The 16,888-nt window shown below is 69.3% G+C and overlaps 1 protein-coding gene across 1 annotated transcript; it reads left to right on the forward strand.

The window, feature by feature from the left end:
• Positions 1-26: 26 nt before the first annotated feature.
• SOCS3 (suppressor of cytokine signaling 3) lies at positions 27-2,280 on the forward strand. The gene is made up of 2 exons (XM_068654705.1): positions 27-164; positions 407-2,280. The coding sequence occupies exon 2, from the start codon at positions 474-476 to the stop codon at positions 1,101-1,103; it is 630 nt and encodes a 209-aa protein (XP_068510806.1). The 5' UTR covers positions 27-164; positions 407-473; the 3' UTR covers positions 1,104-2,280.
• Positions 2,281-16,888: the final 14,608 nt, after the last annotated feature.

Genomic DNA, 16,888 nt, shown 5'->3' on the forward strand with positions numbered 1-16,888 from the left:
CGTTACAAGAAGCCGCGCAGTTCCAGGAACCCGAGGGCGGGCTCTCCGCCCGCTATAAGAGGCCTCCCCGGGCGGCCCCGGCAGCTCCGCCGCCGCCCGCCGCCGCGCACCGAGCCCCGCGCCCCGCGCCCCGGCCGCCGCCGAGACCGGCACCCGCGCCCCAGGTACGGAGGGACGGGACCGGGCGGGACGGGACGGGACCGGATCGGATCGGATCGGATCGGATCGGATCGGATCGGGGGGAGGCGGAGGGACCGGGGGGACTGGGGGGACCGGGGGGACGGCCGGGGCTGGACCGGAGTCGCGGCCATCCGCGGAGGGGAGCGGGCGCCGTGCCCCGGGGGTGGCGGGGCCGGGGGTGCCCCGGGCAGGGTCCGCCGCTCGCTCACCGCCGTGTCCGCCGCAGGTGATGGTGTAGCAGCCGCTGCTCCCGGCAGCAGCACCCCGAGCGCGCAAAGCTGGCTCCCTGCGCCATGGTCACCCACAGCAAGTTCCCCACCGCCGGGATGAGCCGCCCCCTCGACACCAGCCTGCGCCTGAAGACGTTCAGCTCCAAGAGCGAGTACCAGCTGGTGGTCAACACCGTGCGCAAGCTGCAGGAGAGCGGCTTCTACTGGAGCACGGTGACGGGCGGCGAGGCCAACCTGCTGCTGAGCGCCGAGCCCGCCGGCACCTTCCTCATCAGGGACAGCTCGGACCAGCGGCACTTCTTCACCCTCAGCGTCAAGACGGAGTCGGGCACCAAGAACCTGCGCATCCAGTGCGAGGGGGGCAGCTTCTCCCTGCAGAGCGACCCCCGCAGCAGCCAGCCCGTGCCCCGCTTCGACTGCGTGCTCAAGCTGGTCCATCACTACATGCCGCCCGCTCCCTGCGCCGTCCCCGAGCAGCCGGGGGGGGGCCTGCACCCCAAGCGCACCTACTACATCTACTCGGGCGGCGAGAAGATCCCGCTGGTGCTCAGCCGCCCGCTCTCCTCCAGCGTCTCCACTCTGCAGCACCTCTGCCGCAAGACCGTCAACGGGCACCTGGACTCCTACGAGAAGATGACTCAGCTGCCGGCCCCCATCAAGGAGTTCCTGGACCAGTACGATGCCCCCCTCTAAGGGGCCCGCGCAGGGAGGTCGCACGCTACAAGCACAAGAGCAGGGGACAGGCACAACACCCCGCAGAAGCAGGGACTTGCGGGGCGCGAGAAGCCTCTCCCTCTGGGAAGGAGGGGAGGGGACTGGGGGTGAGCTGTGGTGGACCCGGGGCTGTGGCTCGTGCCCGTCGTGTTGGGGGGCACACCCCGAGGAAGCGCGACACCCCCCGTCTGGGGGAAGGAGACTGCTCTGGTCGAACTGTGGATGTTACAGTGCGCCCCGGCACGGGGGGAGCCGGGTCGGCAGAGCCCCGGGGCGCGGGCAGCCCAGGGACGGCGCCCGCTGCATGGCATGGCCACCCTGGTGGGACCGCGCCGGAGGGGTCTGGCCACAGCCCTCCCGCCAGGAGAGAATGAGAAGCACTGGAGTCCAGCTGGTGCCTGACGCTTTTCCTCGGTTTTAAGGGGAAAGTGGTTTTTGCCCGTACTTTACCTCTTGCTGCCTCCTTGTGGGTGGAAGCTCCTTTCACACCAGGCCCCAGACTTGGAGGTCGCTGCCTTTTTGCCCTCGTTGCCATTTTCCAAGGGACTAAGCCTTAATATTCTTCTCGTCCCGTGGTCTGGGTTACTGCACATTGTTTGGCGACGCGGAGTGGTGACGGTCCCGGTAACACGCCGCGAAGCCGGAGGGGAAGCAGCCCGTCCTGACAACAGAGTCCTGCGTGCTCACGTCTGCAAGGAGCGCCGAAGGGACACGGAGCTGGCACCGGGCCGTTACTCCGAGTGTTGCACCCCACCTGCCCGGCCCCTCCCCACGGACCCCAGCTCTCCATCCCGGCCGGGCCCCTGGCCGTGCTGCTCCCCAGGGCACCGATGCCTGCGGGAACGCGGCAGGAGGATGCCCTGAGAGCGCTGTCCCGTGAGCGTTCCTCTGCGTCTGCCTGGAGAAGCAGTTGTGGTGGGTTTTTTTGGCCTTTTTTCTTTATTTTTTTTTACCGAAGAGATGTTTACAGGTCTACGTGAATCACTGTCTTTTATAAAGATTCCATCTTCACCTCCAGCCTCGAGGGCTGAGCAAAACCATGCTTGAAAATTCAACCAAAACAAAACTCAGATGAAACTTTGCACATATTTATATTTATATTCAGAAAGGAAATGTTTCCATAATTTATAATAAAGAGCACTATTTTTTAATGAAACCCCCAAATCTGGTCTGTTTCCTCCCCTGCGCTCCCCAAGGCCACCCCGGCCCCGCGGCGTGACGCACGTCCCTCCCGGCCGCTGCCCTCGCTGCGACGCCGGGATTGTGTTTACACCACGTAAGCGCCGGCTTCCTGGAGCCGTGCTGGGCGCTGGGGTGATTCCTGCCGCGGTGACTCACCGCCCGGCCTGCGTAAGCACTGCTCCATCGCTCAGGTATGTCTGAGCCCAGACGCGGCTCTGCTGGCTGCGCCGGGGCCGCGAGGCGCTGCGGGGCCGGGGCCGGCTGCGGACACAACTGGGAAGGGGTCCCCTGGGACGCGGGGCACGGTCCTTCACCCTGGGCACGGAGGTGCTGGTGGCACGGAGGTGACCGTGGCATGAAGCCATCCAACCTGTGGTGTGATGTGAGGCTGTGCGCTGCAGCGAGCCCACCCTGCCAGCCTGGGGTGAGCAAAGGGCAAAGAGCTCTGAGAGCAAAGCACGGGGGGGCACGGGGCTAGAAAACAGCACCGAGGGCAGGTGGCACTTCTACGAGTGAGGAGGGCTCAGGTGAGGAAGGGTTAAGCAGGGTCAGGGTGTTTGTCCCATGGTATGTGACGCTGGCTCCATCCCAAGCCACCAGCCCGGGTGCCACAGGGAAGGGCCAGCCCCCAGCCCGGCAGCCCCCAGCCTGTCCCAGAGCAGGTGCCCGAGGCAAGAGGAGGAATTCCCCCGGGAACCCCGGGCAGCTGCCAGGAGGTGCCAGCCCTTGGGTGCGTGAAACAGCTGAGAGAGAAACCTCCAGCTCCAGGAGGGAGCCGGGTTCCGTGCCTGGATGCCTGGCAGGACAGGGGCAGCTCCAGGGGTGCCAGCCCACCCGCCAGGCAGCACAGAGCAGGCTGTGCCCAGGTGCCCCACAGCCCCCTCCATCACCAGCGAGCCCCCCCAGCACCCCCAGCCCGCAGCCAGCCCTGGGGCCACGTGCACGGTGCTGGGCATCGTGCCCTGCGCTCCTGTCAGGGATCCCCAGCCGCTGGGAGAAGGCTTCCCTTAGGAATCGCCCCGGAGCAGAGGGATGGCGAATGCGCCCGCCTCGGGCTGTGGGCACGGCACGGCCCCAGTGACTATTTTGGTGCTGTGCTGTGGGGCCACGGCTCGTGGGCTGCCAGGAAGCGCCTCGCAGCCTGCCCGGGCACCCGCCAGAGCTATGTGAGGAATGTCCATGCGCACGGGTGGCCGCCCGCCAGGCCCTGCTGAGACTCATCCCGACGTCAGGGCTCCCCCCGCCACTCCCTGCCCCAGCCCCCCGGCAGCACCGGGCTCCCAGCCCACGGCAGGACCGGGGTGGGAGCAGGGCTGCAGGGGAGAGCAGCCCCCGGGAGAGCATCACTCCTGCAGCTCGCAGCCTCCCTGGGGAGGGACCAGGAGCATCGCTCCCAGGAATTGCTGCGCCTCCCCCTCTGCCTTCCTCGGGGCTGGGGGTCCGGCAGGGCTCGGTGACAGCGGAAGGTGCAGCTCTACCTGGAAGATATTTTACTGGGTGTGCCACCAGGACCGGGCAGCCCCGCTCACTGAGCCCCTCCGGGTGGAGGGCAGCCACCGTGCATGGCCTGGGGATGGGCATGGCAGAGGGGGGACCCGGGGTCCCTGGAGGGGTTCGGCACCCCCATGCTCCTGGGGGGCAGCCGGGAGCGCCCCGCTGTGGGGCAGAGCGGGGAAGCCACCCCCCAGGAGCCGGCAGCCCCCGCATCCCTGTGGGAACAGCTCTGGCCCCACTTCCCAGCAGGGCCCCGGTCCGCTGCCTTTCGGGGCCCCTTCCCTCTTGCCTCAGGCTGCGGCGCGGTGCTGCAACCCGCTGCTGACTCGAGAGTCCGGGAAGCCCTGTGAGCGCCGCGGGGTTCTTGGAATACACCCAACCTCGCAGCGGCGGTGACGCGGCGGCCAGTGGGCAAATCCCTGCCTAAGGTTTCACAAACCTCTCGCCTTCCCCAGAAAAGTCGAGCGGACTTGGCCCGGCTTACGCAAGAGGCCACGTGTCGTGGACAGGCGGCCCCCCGCTGCGCCGCCGTGCCCAGGGCCAGGCCGAGCGTGCCATCCCCGAGCCTTCCTGGATGGGGACGGCTGTCCCTGCGGTGCTCAGGCCACTGCCGCAGCGTGGGGCAGGAAGCAGGGCAAGCACAAGGGACTGGGAAGGGGCTGAGACAGGGTCACCCTGCCCGGGGAGCCGGGGCTGGGCAGGGAATGCTGCAGCCGGCCTCCAGTCCCAGCTCTCACCCGCCCAGCCAGCATCCCCGGCCAGGCGCAGGCACTCCCAGCGAGGCAGCAGCCCCACGCCCCGTCCCGTCCACCCTGGATGGGCAAACAAAGCTCCAAGGCTGCAGTCCCTGGGGCTCTCCTCCACTCCTGCACTGGCCCCATGAATTAAAAGCCCAAACCAGGCACAGCGGGGACAGGCACACTGGGCGCTGCAGCCACCGCCACCGAGCCGCTGTCCCACCGGGCTGCCCGTGCCGCTGCCCCCAGCCTGCTCCCAGCCACATCCCCGGGGGGGCTGCAGGCTGGGGCAATGCGGCTGGGCTCTGCCCACAGCCGTCAGCCCCGTCTGGTGACCATCATCAGCACCCACCTCGTGCCCTGGGAACGGGGCCAGCCCGGGGACGGACGCACTCACAGCCCCACTGCTTCCCCAAAACCCGCTTCTCCTTGGGATGTGCCCAAGAGTCGTGCCAGGAGGGCGTGGGGACAAAACCCTCTGCATGGGAACATCCCAGCCCCTGGCTGCAGGGCAAAGGGGCTTTGTGCCCAGCACCTCAAGCAGCACTGCTATATGCAAGGTCTCGCCCCCCACCCCAGCCCACCCGGCACTGCCCTGGGGAAGGTGCACGGCCCCAGTCCTGGGCACCAGCCCCAGCGAGCCAGCCCCAAGCAGGGCTCTTCCTCCTGGCATGGGCAGGGGCTGCACACAGGGCACGCAGCATCAGGAACCTGCCCTGGGGATTGGTGCTTCTGCTCATGGGGCCCAGCAGGGAGAAAAGAGGACCTGGCACCGCACACCTCTCCGGGGTTCGCGTGGAGCAGGAGCAAGCGGCCGCACCGCGAGCAGCCCACGGACACTTCCCCCCATGCTGCCGTCTGGTTACTGGCACGAGAAGGAAGCATCCACCGGGATGGTGAACCCGAACCCTGCGGGGTCAGGGGGTGGCAGGAAACCCGCTCCGTGGTGCGTACCAGCATCTGCAGACCCAAAAACAGGAAACAACTGCAGCCTGCGATTGTCGCCGCCAGACAGCCCCCAGCAGGACAGGCAGCTGGCACAGCTCGGCTGGGCACGCGGTTCTGCCACGGGCACCCTGGGTGCAGGGAAGCCCGACCAAGCACACCCCGAGGCCATCCCCGGGAAGCAGGGCAGGCTCACCAGGCACCGCAGCCCCACACGGGGATGAGCAGCCTGCCCCAGCTGCTGGAGCATGGGCAGCAGCCTGGTGCCCCGGCTGGAGCAGCGGCTGTGGCACGAGGGCACCTCCCCGCTCGGAGCCCCTCTGCCCCCGCTGGCTGCCTCCAGGCAGGCTCCTGGCAGCCCAGGCTGTGCTGTGAGCCCCGGCCTGCACCTGGGACACCCGGGGACGGTGTCAGCGAGCAGCAGCACCGCCTCCACCGGGGCCACAGAGGCAGGTGGGGAGCGCAGTGCACACCCCGACCCCGCGGCACAGCCCTCGCGCACTTCCTCCTGCTCCGCTCCCCAGCCCCGCAGCGCCAGGACGTTCCCACATCCACCGCCGCGTTTCCCAGTAGGATGCAGGAAAGGGCTGTGCTGTGCAGCAGCCGGGGACTTACTGTAAATGGCACCACCTGCTCCTTACATGGCAATTCCTCCTGCGGGGCCAGGGCCGTGGGGACGGTTGGGAACAGGGACCGAGACATCTGCTCCCGGCACGCGCTGCCGGGAAGCCCGAGCTCAGCTGCGGTGGCACCGCTGCGTTCCTGACCGCGGGCTGGGGCAGCGGCAGCTCCCAGGGGAGCAGCTCCACAGCTCGGCCTCTCCAGCACCCGCGGGAGCCCCGTGTCCCGCAGAGTCCCCCCGGCTGCCCCCAGCAGGCGCAGGCAGCACAGCCCCAAGGTGCGGCACAGCCCCAAGGTGCAGCACAGCCCCCGGCCCCAGCAGGGCTCAGTGGGCACTGCCCCATCGCTGCCTGCAGGCAGGGCTGCGGTGGCCGGGGGGCTGCTGGGCTGCCCCGTGCCCCTTCAGCACCCAGCAGCCTTGCTGTCCAGCTCTGCCCGGCCAGAGCTGACGGCCATCCGGGGAGCACATGGAGCCACGGGGCCCCGCGGTGAGCCCAGGGTGTATTTTGGGATGCAGAAGTTAACGGAGAGGCCTGTGTACGTTGCCATGGAAACTCCTCTCTGTTGCTGGATCTCCAGCGAGACCCGCAGTAAACTGGTGGAGGGAGCCAGCAGCCGAGCATTCCTCATTCCTTCCATCAGCCCCGCTCCTCGCGGGGGCTGCGCTGCGCCGGCCACGTCCCACCAGGCACCTCCATCGGTCCCCCCGTGCCCCGTGCCGCGCACCCCGGGGCTGGCGGCAGCAGAGGCCACGGCCACGCACTCGCACGGTGCTGGTGAGCACGAAGCTGCCCTGAGCCCTGCTCCCGGGGGCATTGCCCTGCACGGGGCCAGCCGCGGCACCGTGAAGGACGCGGGCACAGCCCGGTGCCAGAGCCCACGGCCGATGTGCGGGCGAGAGGAGGGTGCAAGCGGCCAGCACCCGGGTGTCCGGGGCAGGAGGGATGTCCCAGCCGTGCCCTCACAAAGTGTTCTGGCTGTCCCAGGGAGCCCAGGCACCTGCCTGATGGCAGCACCACCCTGCTCCGGGCTCATCCGCCCGCTGAGAGCACAGAAAGGTGGCGTGCATGGGGAGCTGGGGCAGGGGGGGAAGGAGACGGGAGGGGTCTTGTATCTGCACCCACCACCAGCCCCTCAGCCTTGGCTCCCAGCCCTGCAGTGGGTGGGGAGGGGTCCTGCTGCCTGCAGGCTGCAGCTGGCAAATCCTCCTGGCCCCGGGGAGCTGCCGCACGGAGCCGTGCTCCAGGGTGGGCAGAGACAGGGGCAAACGGCTGGGAAAGGCAGATCCTCCACCACGGCACACCGGGACCGACCGGGTCCTGCAGCCAAGGCCAGGGGCTCCCCACCTGCCTGGGGCAGAGCTCCCATTGCCCCCGGGGGGCTGCTCGGCGGGGAGCACCCCCTGCCCCCCGTGCACCTCCAGAGCAACAGAGGAAGTTTTCATCCCGGCAGCAGAAGCTGCAGCCCGTAGAAAGTCCTGACATTTCAGAGGAACGTCTCAAACAAAGCCACGTTGCTGTGGCAATGGAAGCCGCAGGCCGAGTCTGGGGACACGGCCAAGGATGAGGGAGCAGCAGCAGCCCAGAGCCAGAGGTGCCGGGGCTGCCCGGCAGGAGGGCGGCTGCGAGCCACGGCCCTGCCAGCCCCTGCCCTGCCCGTGCCGGGGGCATCCCCCTGCCCGAGCCGGGGGTGGGCTGGGGATGCCACACAAGCAGGTCCCGTCCCGTGCCAGCCCCTCCTGTACCCTCTCCTGCTCCTGCTTGGTGACCACGGCTCGGGGCTGTGCCGCTCCCACACCTGCACGTGCACGGAGCTGGCGAGGCGCCTGCCAGCTGCGGTGCCAGCTGGGCACAGGCACGCTGGGGGCACGTCACTCCAGGGCCGCGTGGATGCTGCCGGCTGCCGGCTGCCGTGGGTGTGTTTGCCCAGCACGGAGCAGCATCCTCAGATGACCCCGGCGCAGCAGCTGTGGGCAGGTGCCAAACCCCAGCCCTGGAGCAACCCTTGGCTTCGCATCAGCCCCGGCCTCCTCCCCATCACAGGAGCCGGCAGCTGCACACGCGGCTCGGGGCAGGGACGCGGCCCCTGCCTCTGCGGGGCTGGTGCTGCTGCCCCTGCCCCAGCCCTGCCCCACTCCCATGGGTGCAGAAGGCTGGGGGGCACCGAGGTCCCCTGAGCCTGGTGGGCCACGTCTGCCCGATGGCTCCCGAGTCCCACGGGCAGGATTCGGGGGAGCGGCTCCGCTCCCCCAGGAGGGCCGCTCACAGCCCAGGGGAACGGAGCAAAGGGGAGCTGCCGTGGGCCCCTGGGTTGGGCACATCAACCCAACACCAGCCTCCCCGGAGGTGCCACCCTCTTGCCGGTGCCACAGAAAAGGGCACGTGGGGATGGGGCAGGGGACATCCACAGCTGGGCTGGCCGGGGAGCAGCGAGAGCCACGTGCCACCACTCAGAGGCTGAGCACAAGCCCAGCGGCTGCATCCCAGTCTCTAGGTGACCGCTGTGCATTGGTGGCACCGATGTGGGGGCTGCAGGCATCACCCCAAACCCACCGCCGGGTGCAGCGCAGCCCCAGGAGCCCACGCATGCCCTGGTGCTTTGGACCACGCTCCACACACAGGGGACGTGGGGAGCGGGGACCCCTCCACCAGCTGTGGTGTGGGGACAACAGCCCCGGACCCCACTCGGTGCCCGCTGGGCTGGGGGCGATGGGGCGGAGGAGCCACCGCGCTGGGCGAGGGGGGGGGAGCAGCTGACACGGGTCACAGCTGGAGCAGATGTTCCCTAGAAGGACCCGCGGGCCTCATCTCAGCATTTAACGAGTGGGAATGGGAGCACTTTACTGTAATTCCAGCAATTACATTGTTCATCCTTGGCAGCCGACACCAGTTGGTGTCCAGCGCCATGGGATCACGATAAGCCACCTGGCACGGAGACTTGGCAGCGCGCCGTGCCTCCGGGCAGCTGGCCAAGGCAGGGCAATAAAGGGCTGGGAGCGAGGTGCGAGGTACGGTAAGGGCCCGCCCCGGGAGTTCCTGTCACCGGCCCAGCCCTGGCCCGCAGGTGCCGGCGAGGAGGGGCCGCGGTGCCCGGGTGATGGCCGAGCCCCTGCCCGCGGCTCCAAGGAGCGGAGCTGCCACCTCGCAAAGCCCTGAGCAGGAGCTGCCAGCAGGAGGGCAGGGTGCTCGGAGGGCAGGGTGCTCCATGAGGACCAGCCCTGGGCATGGAGAGGTCCCAGGGCACCAGGGGACCCCGCACCCACGAGGCAAAGAGGGGGCTCAGGGACGGGTGGAGGCTGAGCTCAAGGGCCCGTACCTCTGGGGACCCCCCGGTCACCCAGCACCCAGCCCAGCCAGCCCCTCTCCAGCCCTTGCTCGCCCACGGCTGCTTCCAGGCAGGCGCTGCCCCCCCCGGCTGTGCTTCCCCGCGCCGCCTGCCCAGCCCGGCCGTGCCGCTGGGTGGTCCCTAATGATCCTTGGGGCCGCATGGGAGCAGGGGACAGTTGGCACCCAAGGGACGGGAGCGTGAGCCCTGCTGAGTCATCACTTTGCTGTTCTCATTTTTCCATGGTGCTGTTGTGCAGTTTGCTGGAAGCCAGCTAAGAACCATGACTAATCTGTTCTCAAAACAAGCACAAAGAGAGCAGAAAGGTTTGTGCAAACCCCGCGGGGAAGGGGGGCTGAATCACAATGCAGAGCTGCAGGAAGGCGAGCAGCTGGGAGCAGCTGGAAATGCCCCAAGGCAGAGCAGTGCCCCACGAGCAGCACCTGCAGGGTGGGCACGGGGGCTGCCAGGACCCCCGTGCAGCAGGGCTGGGGTACGGTGAGCACAGGGACTGGGCTGAAGCACGCGGGACAGCTGGCGCAGGCCACCGGGCGCTGGGAAACGCACGGGTGGGACCCGGGGCCTGCGCCCCCATCCCCTGCACCCCTGCCCCTGCCGGGAGCCCACCTGCCCAGGCGGCCCCGGGAAGGAAGCGGCAGGAGTTTGCTCTGGCCGGAATCGGGCATCCATTGATTTGCTGTTATTAAAACCAGAGCTGCTGTCGGGAACTCCGCAGTCTGGCTGCCCTTGCACACGCTTCCTGGAAGGGGCTGTCCCGCGTGCCCTCACTGCTGGGGGAACGGTCCCACCGAAGCACCTGGCCACAGCCCTCACCAGTGCCAGGCTGGGACCAGCAGCCAGGGCAGGGGACACCAGGACATCCAGCCCCCATGGGGACGGGGACAGGGCAGGGAGTTTAGTGCTCGGTGCCCACATCCCCTCTGCCCAGCGGTTCATGGCCCCACATCGCCCTGGGCCTCCTGGGCAGGCTCCTCCAGCCCCACAAAGGCAGGGAGGCAGCGGGGCAGGCAGGGGCTGGGGGGGCATCACCCCACATCTGGTTCTGGTGATAACGAGGGCGCAGCAACGCTCGCTGCCCCTTTCATCTGCTCGCTGAAGAGGGTTTACTGGAGACACGAAGTCATTGCTTCCAGCCTGGCGGGATGAATCACCGCATTGCAGGAATTCTGCCCAGGGGCTTTTCTGTAAGAGCGGTGGAATTTCGAAATGGCCAGAGGGAAGTCACTGCCTGTGCCCTCCCTGGGTGTGTGCGAACCAACATGCGGGAGTGTGTCCCTCCTCCTTGCACAACCTCCCACGCAGGAGGTTCCTGTTCCCAGCCCCCTGCACGTACGGGGGTCCCCAGCTCCTGTGCCTGCAGCTGCAGCAGCTGCCATGGGGCACAGGCACAGGCACCCCGCTGGGGTGCTCCCTGCCCAGGGCTCTCAGAGCCTTTGGGGACCCCAGTGCTGCCAAGGGATGAGCCTGGCTTCCCGGGGTGGCACAGGCTCCCCTGCCCACACCACTGTCCCCCTCTGTGCTCCCTGCAGCTGCACACCCAAAACCAAGTCCCCGTGGGGCCCCGGGCGTGCCGGCACCGCCTGTGCTCAGCACCGCGCAACCGCTGCTGGCAGCTTGTCACCGCGGCGGTTGGACGCGGGTCGGAGCCCCCAGCTGCTCTCGCACCCAGGAGCAGGTGCTGACAGGAGGGGAAGTGGCCAGACCCAGCCTCGGTGCTGCACGGTCTCAGCAGCAGCATCTTCCCCACCTTCCCTCTGCCCTGCGCATCCTGCCTGGCTTTGTGCTGGCAGCACCCCGGGCTGTCGGGAGGCGAGGAGGCGTCCTGCTGCGCACAGAGGGACAGCTGCTGGCAGCCCCCCCGTCCTCCCCATGCAGCCCCCTGCAGGGTCACACAGCTCAGGGAGCTGCCAGCCCAGGGGCACCCCCAGCAGGGCCGGCGGGGCGGTGGGGAGGGGGCTGTGGCCGGGGCTTTCCGGGCAGCCAGCGCCGGCCCCGTGGGAGCTGCTGGGCCGAGCCCAGGCGGGCGGCAGGGCTGTGCCGGGACTGGGGTTTCTCTCAGTTTCCACATGTTGCAGAAACTCTTTCCCAGCGAGAGCAGAGGGGTTTCTTGATAAAGGGGGAAGCACATTCTGAGCAGGAACTGAAACGTCATCTTTGAGACGGGCAGCTCTTCCTCTAAGCCAGACGCCGGCTGTGGCCCTGGCTGCTCCCCGGCAGCTCTGCAGTGAACGTGGCCGCAGCAGTGACAGTGGCAGCCCCCAGCCCGTGCCCATCGCAGTGCGAGGTCCCGCTCCCTCCAGCATCCTGCTCCAGACCCTGCCCGGGTGGGCTCGTCCCGGCCCCTTCTCCTGCCCAACATCCCTGGTGCTGGCTGCCAGGCTCCCATGACGAGCACTGCGATGCCCAACCTGCACTGAGCCCTCCCAGCACAGGGCCGGGAGGGGAAATCGGGCGGGCACCAGGTGAGGGGGGGCACACAGGGGGCTCAGAACATCCCCGTGCTGGCAGGGGCCAGGCAGCGCTGCGGGAGGCAGCGAGCTCCAGCCGGTGAGGGGGCTCTGACAAAGCTGGCTGTGCCAAGCTGGCAGGAGCTGCGGGACAGCCCCAGGCTGGCGAGCGCAGCACGGGGAGACGAGCTCTGTAGGGCCCCAGACAAAACAAAAGCAACCCCAGGTGAGGGGAGCAAACGGCCCTGACCGCCCTTGTTCTGGTGGGGCCCGTGCTGGAGAGCCGAGCGCATCGCTGTGGGGAAGCAGAGATAACAGGGCCCGCTTCCTGGTGCCTCCTTTCCTGCACAAAGGGCTGCGGAGAGCACTGCGCCGGGGAAAGGCGCCGACAGCCGCCCTCCCGAAGGCCTGGGGCAAATCCCCTGCGGCGAGCCCAGGCCCAGCCATGCCGGGGGGATGCAGCCCAGCACCGGGCCGGCCGCAGCCGCTCGCCTGCCGCAGGCAGCCCCGGCACAAGGAGCCCACGTGCGCGGCCCCGTGGCCACGGCGCCGTTTCCTGGCAGTGGCCACGGGCCGGGGTGGCAGCCACCAGGCACAGCTGCAGCGATGCTTCCCGTAGGGCTGGGTAATTTGCTTACCCTGCTTTGCATGCCTGACGCTGCCCGGGGGCAGGGGGACACAGGGCGTGCGTCACGCACAGGAGGCCTGGGGTGTGGGGCAGCCGCGGCCCTGGCCCCACAGCAGGGCACACGTGGGGCAGAGCCGTCCCCACGCTGCCCCCACACCATCCCCCTGCCCCAGCGGTGCTGAGCACGCAGCAGCCTCTGCAGGGTCTGGGGGAAGGGAGGCGGGGGGCGAGGGGGGAGGACCAGGATGCAGCAGGACTTTGGCCGTGGGGAGCTGCTTTATTTTGTTTTACACTTTCCTGGAAATGAACAGCTGCAGGGGCCGCTCCAGCCGGCCTGCTGGGAAGCCGCAGCCCCCTCCCCGCCTTTCCAGGATGCTCCGTGCCCAGAGGCTGCCTACGGCTCCCCCAAGGAGCTGCTCCGCGCCCAGAGGGGCCTGCACAGCCGCCCCGGTGCTGCCAAACCCAACCTGCCCCTGGGTCCGGGCACAGCTCATCCAACTGCACCAACCCACAAACAACATGAACATCTCGCTGTGGCAGAGCAACCCCGGCCCCGGTGGCTGGGCTGGCTGCGCACAGCCTCCCCTCCACAGCAGGCAACGCCGGGCAGCCCGCGGGCTGCGAACCCGTGCAGTGAGGCTGAGCAGATCCATCCCAGCCAGCCCCGTGCATTAGCACCAGGTTGATTTATAGAAATCCAATGGCTGGGGCTGCCAGTGCCTCCTGCCAAACCTCATTAACGGCTGGCCTGGGAGCAAGGCAAACAGCTCGTGCAGCAACAAGGAAATCCTTGTTTAAGCATTTCTGGCCATGCATGGCCCTTCCCCTCACACCCGGGGGAGGAGGGGAGGAGGCACAGGAGATGTGAGAGATGCGAGCCCCAAGCTCCCGGCTGGCACCACCTTGGCACCTGCAGGGAAGGAGGCAGAAGGGGACGCACAGGGGCCTGCTCAGGGTGGGAGCCCCCAGGACAGGCTGCGAGCCAGGAGGCAGGGGGCAGCCATGGCACAGTGGGGGACAGAGGGTCCCCCTGCCACACGCCGGGGTCTCCCCTTCCAGCACCACCGTGGCAGCACAAATGACCAGGAGGGACATGGGGACAGCAGGGGTGCCAGCAGTGGGTGACCGAGGGACTGGCTCAGGTGGGCAGCGTGGCTCAGCCAAGGGCTTCAGGCAGCCAAGGGACTCCGTGCCTCACTGCCCCTCGGCACCCCTGTGCCATGCTGTGCTGTGCTGTGCAGCGGGGCACAGCTCGGCCAAAAACAGAGAGATTTGTCCAAGAGACACCCTCTGGTCTGCCCTGTGCAGAGCAGCCTGGAAGGAGCTTCCAGGTGGGGTCTCCTGCCCCTCAGTGCCCCTGCTCCTGCCCATGCCAGGTTCCCGTGGGCACAGCGCGCTCCAGGCACACGGGGCTGCAGGAGGTGGTGGAGCAGGCACTGGCACCAGCACGCCTGCCCCGTGGTGGGCACAGGGCACCAGCACAGCCAGCGCACAGACCTGGCACTGGTGAGCTCCAGAGCAACCTCAGCGACCTGCATCCGCCCGCCCCACGTGTGGCGCAGGATCTATTTCATCATCTGGAGAAAAGCATTTACTGCCAATAAACGGGCTAATTAATTCTCCTCAAAGACCTCTCAATTATTCATCTCGGGCCACAGAGAAAACAATTACAGCACTTACCTCAGCCCTGCCTGGGCCAGTGCAGCAGCCAGCGTGGGGCCAGGGCTGGCGGCAGGCAGGGCACGCCAGGGGCAGCCCAGCACGGAGCCCCGATCCCGGGGGCACTGGGAAGGGCACGCCAGCCCCCGTGCCCCTGTGCAGAGCCACCTCCCTCCCAGAGAGCCCCCAAGAGCTGCTCCCCACCTCGCAGGAGCCGTCCTGCACCAGGACCCCCTCCCAGCCCAGCCCCTCACGCAGCCAGGCTGCTGCCCCAGGCCAGCTGGCTCCTGCGGGGAACGAGGGGGGCGCAGGCAGGGCTGCGATGGCCACGGCTCCCACCCGTCCCCACGGGTCACGCTCACCCACTGCTCCCAGCAGCTGAGCTGGGCCTGGCTGGGGGTGCCCGCTGCCTATGGGGGGGCTGCACCCCCACCAAGCAGCACCGGCACCACGCAGCCCTGCACAGCACCTCTCTGCTGCTCAGCCGGGGGTGGGCAGGACACCGTCCCGCTGGGGGACCCCCTGCCCATCTGTGCCACTGGCAGGGTCACACTCGGGAGCCCCCCGGGTATCTGCGTCTATCCCAGACCGCGCTCTGGCTCCTCAGCCTTCGGGATGCTCCTGCCCTGCCGCGGGGCTGAGCCCCCTCCCCGCGGTGTCCCCCCCACGGTGTCCCCCCCACGGTGTCACCCACGCCCTGAAAAGGCCTCGCAGCGCTGGCAGTGACCTCTTGGCACGGCCCCACACCGCGATGCCAGCCTGCCTTCCCCCCGCGCCTCCGCGGGGCCGGGGCGCAGTGGCCGCCCGGGAGGGGGGTCGGGAGGGGGCCGGGGGTCTGAGCGCTCTCCCTCGCCCCCCCGGACCCGCCGCCGCCCCCGGTGGGACCCCCGGGGCACGGCCGCCCCGCGCCTGGCGCACGAAGCCCCCCGCGCTCCTCCAGGGCGCGCAGCCCCGCGGGGCGCCTCCGGCCCCGGCCCCTCGCCCACCGCCCCGGGGGGGCCTCTCCGGGCGCGGAGCCGCCGCCGGGCGCGCTCCCACCTGCGCCCGGCCGGGAAGGGTTAAGCGCCGCGGCCCCCACCCGCAGGGCAGCCGAGGGGCGGGCCTGTCGGGAAGCCGGGATTTCTGCAGTGGGTTTACTGGAAAAGTTGTTGCCGGCGGAGGGAGGGGTCACCCGGGCGGCCGGCAGGTTGGATGGGGGCGCCCGGCCCGGCCGCCCCTCCGCCGCCGCTCCCGGGCCGCCCGCAGCTCGGCGGGCACCGGGCGGCCCCGGCGCTGCCTTGCCCGGGGTGGCCGGGACGCGGCGGCCGCGGGGCTGCCGCCCGGAGCCTCCCCGCCCGGCCCCGGGCCCCGCTGCGCCGGGGGACCCGGCCCCTGCACCGCCGCGGTGCCTCCTCGGGGGGGGGCCGCCGGTGGCGAGGAGCCCGGCCCCCCGCCGGCCGGGCCCCCGCCGCTCCTCCGGGCCGCCCCCCCGAGCCGTGCTGGGGCCGCGGCGCCCGCCGGGTGCTCCCCGGTGTCCAGGCGGGGCCGTCGAGGGTTTGTTCGGGGCTCGGTCTCGTTCGGGTGCCGCACGTGCAAACGGCTGCTGGAGCGCACCCCAAAGAGCTTGGACCGAACACGCCAAAGGCGCGGCACGGCACAGCACGGCACAGAACGGCACGGCACAGCACGGTGCCGGCACACCAGGACAGCCGGGAGGCTGGCCGTGCTGGGCAGCCCTGGTGGCTCCTGCACATGGGGGCACTCATGGGGGGGCCGGGGCCAGCAGCTGGTGCGGAGGGGCCACACAGCACCCCGCCCTCGGTGCCAACCTGCACCTCCAGCACGGCCTGGCATGGGCAGCAGCACTGCACAATGCGGCACGGCACGGGACAGCGTGGCACGGCATGGGACAGCACAACGTGGCACGGCACAGCACAATGTGGCATGGCGTGGCACAACGTGGCACAGCACGGCACAACGTGGCACGGCACGGCACAGCACGGCACAGCACGGCATGTCGGAGGCCTGGCTGTCCCCCTGACAGGCTGAGCCAGGAGCCCAGCACATCCCAGCGCTTCCAGGCATCGCTCCATGGTTCCCGACAGTAGGAAATCAGTTGGCTCCACGGCTCCTACCACTCGGGGATGATTGATGCTCACGCTCCCTTTGCCCAGGCCTTAGCGGGGCCCTCCAGGGCTGGCCAGCTCCAGGCTGCTGGATAAGTTATCGCGCCCCACAGAGCACACTGCGAGGTCGTGGGACCAAGGCAGCACAGGAGGAAAACACCCCCAGCACGTGGTGAAGGCTGCAGGGCCCCTGCCAAGTGCTGCAGCCAGCCCACCTCCCCATGGCACGGGATGTCCCGTGGCACCGGCACCCTGCAGCCCGGCAGGGCTGCTTCCACAGCTCCAGTAGCACCAGTCCCAAACCCGAGCAGAACCAGCACCTTGCTGCACCCAACCCCCCGATGGCCCCGCTGAGAGACCTTTCCCTGCACCCCAGCAGCCCCCAGACCCCTCAGCCCTCTGTCTGGGAGGCAGGGAGCAGAGCTCCCGGTGCTCCCCAGGCTGTGTCCGCACAGCCTGGCCGGCGGCACTGGGCACACGTGTGTGCAGGGGGGGGCGGTGGCTCAGCCCTGGCCCCAGCGACGGCTGAGGAGCCCGGAGCTGCACCAGCCCCCAGCCCAAGCCCCCCCTGAGGGACCCACAGGGAGGACACCCAGCAGGG

This window comes from Anas acuta, chromosome 18, assembly GCF_963932015.1.
Source record: "Anas acuta chromosome 18, bAnaAcu1.1, whole genome shotgun sequence".
NCBI lineage: Eukaryota > Metazoa > Chordata > Aves > Anseriformes > Anatidae > Anas > Anas acuta.

Excerpts from the sequence above, each read along its gene's own strand:
- SOCS3 (XM_068654705.1), top strand. The coding sequence starts at position 474 with ATGGTCACCCACAGCAAGTTCCCCACCGCCGGGATGAGCCGCCCCCTC.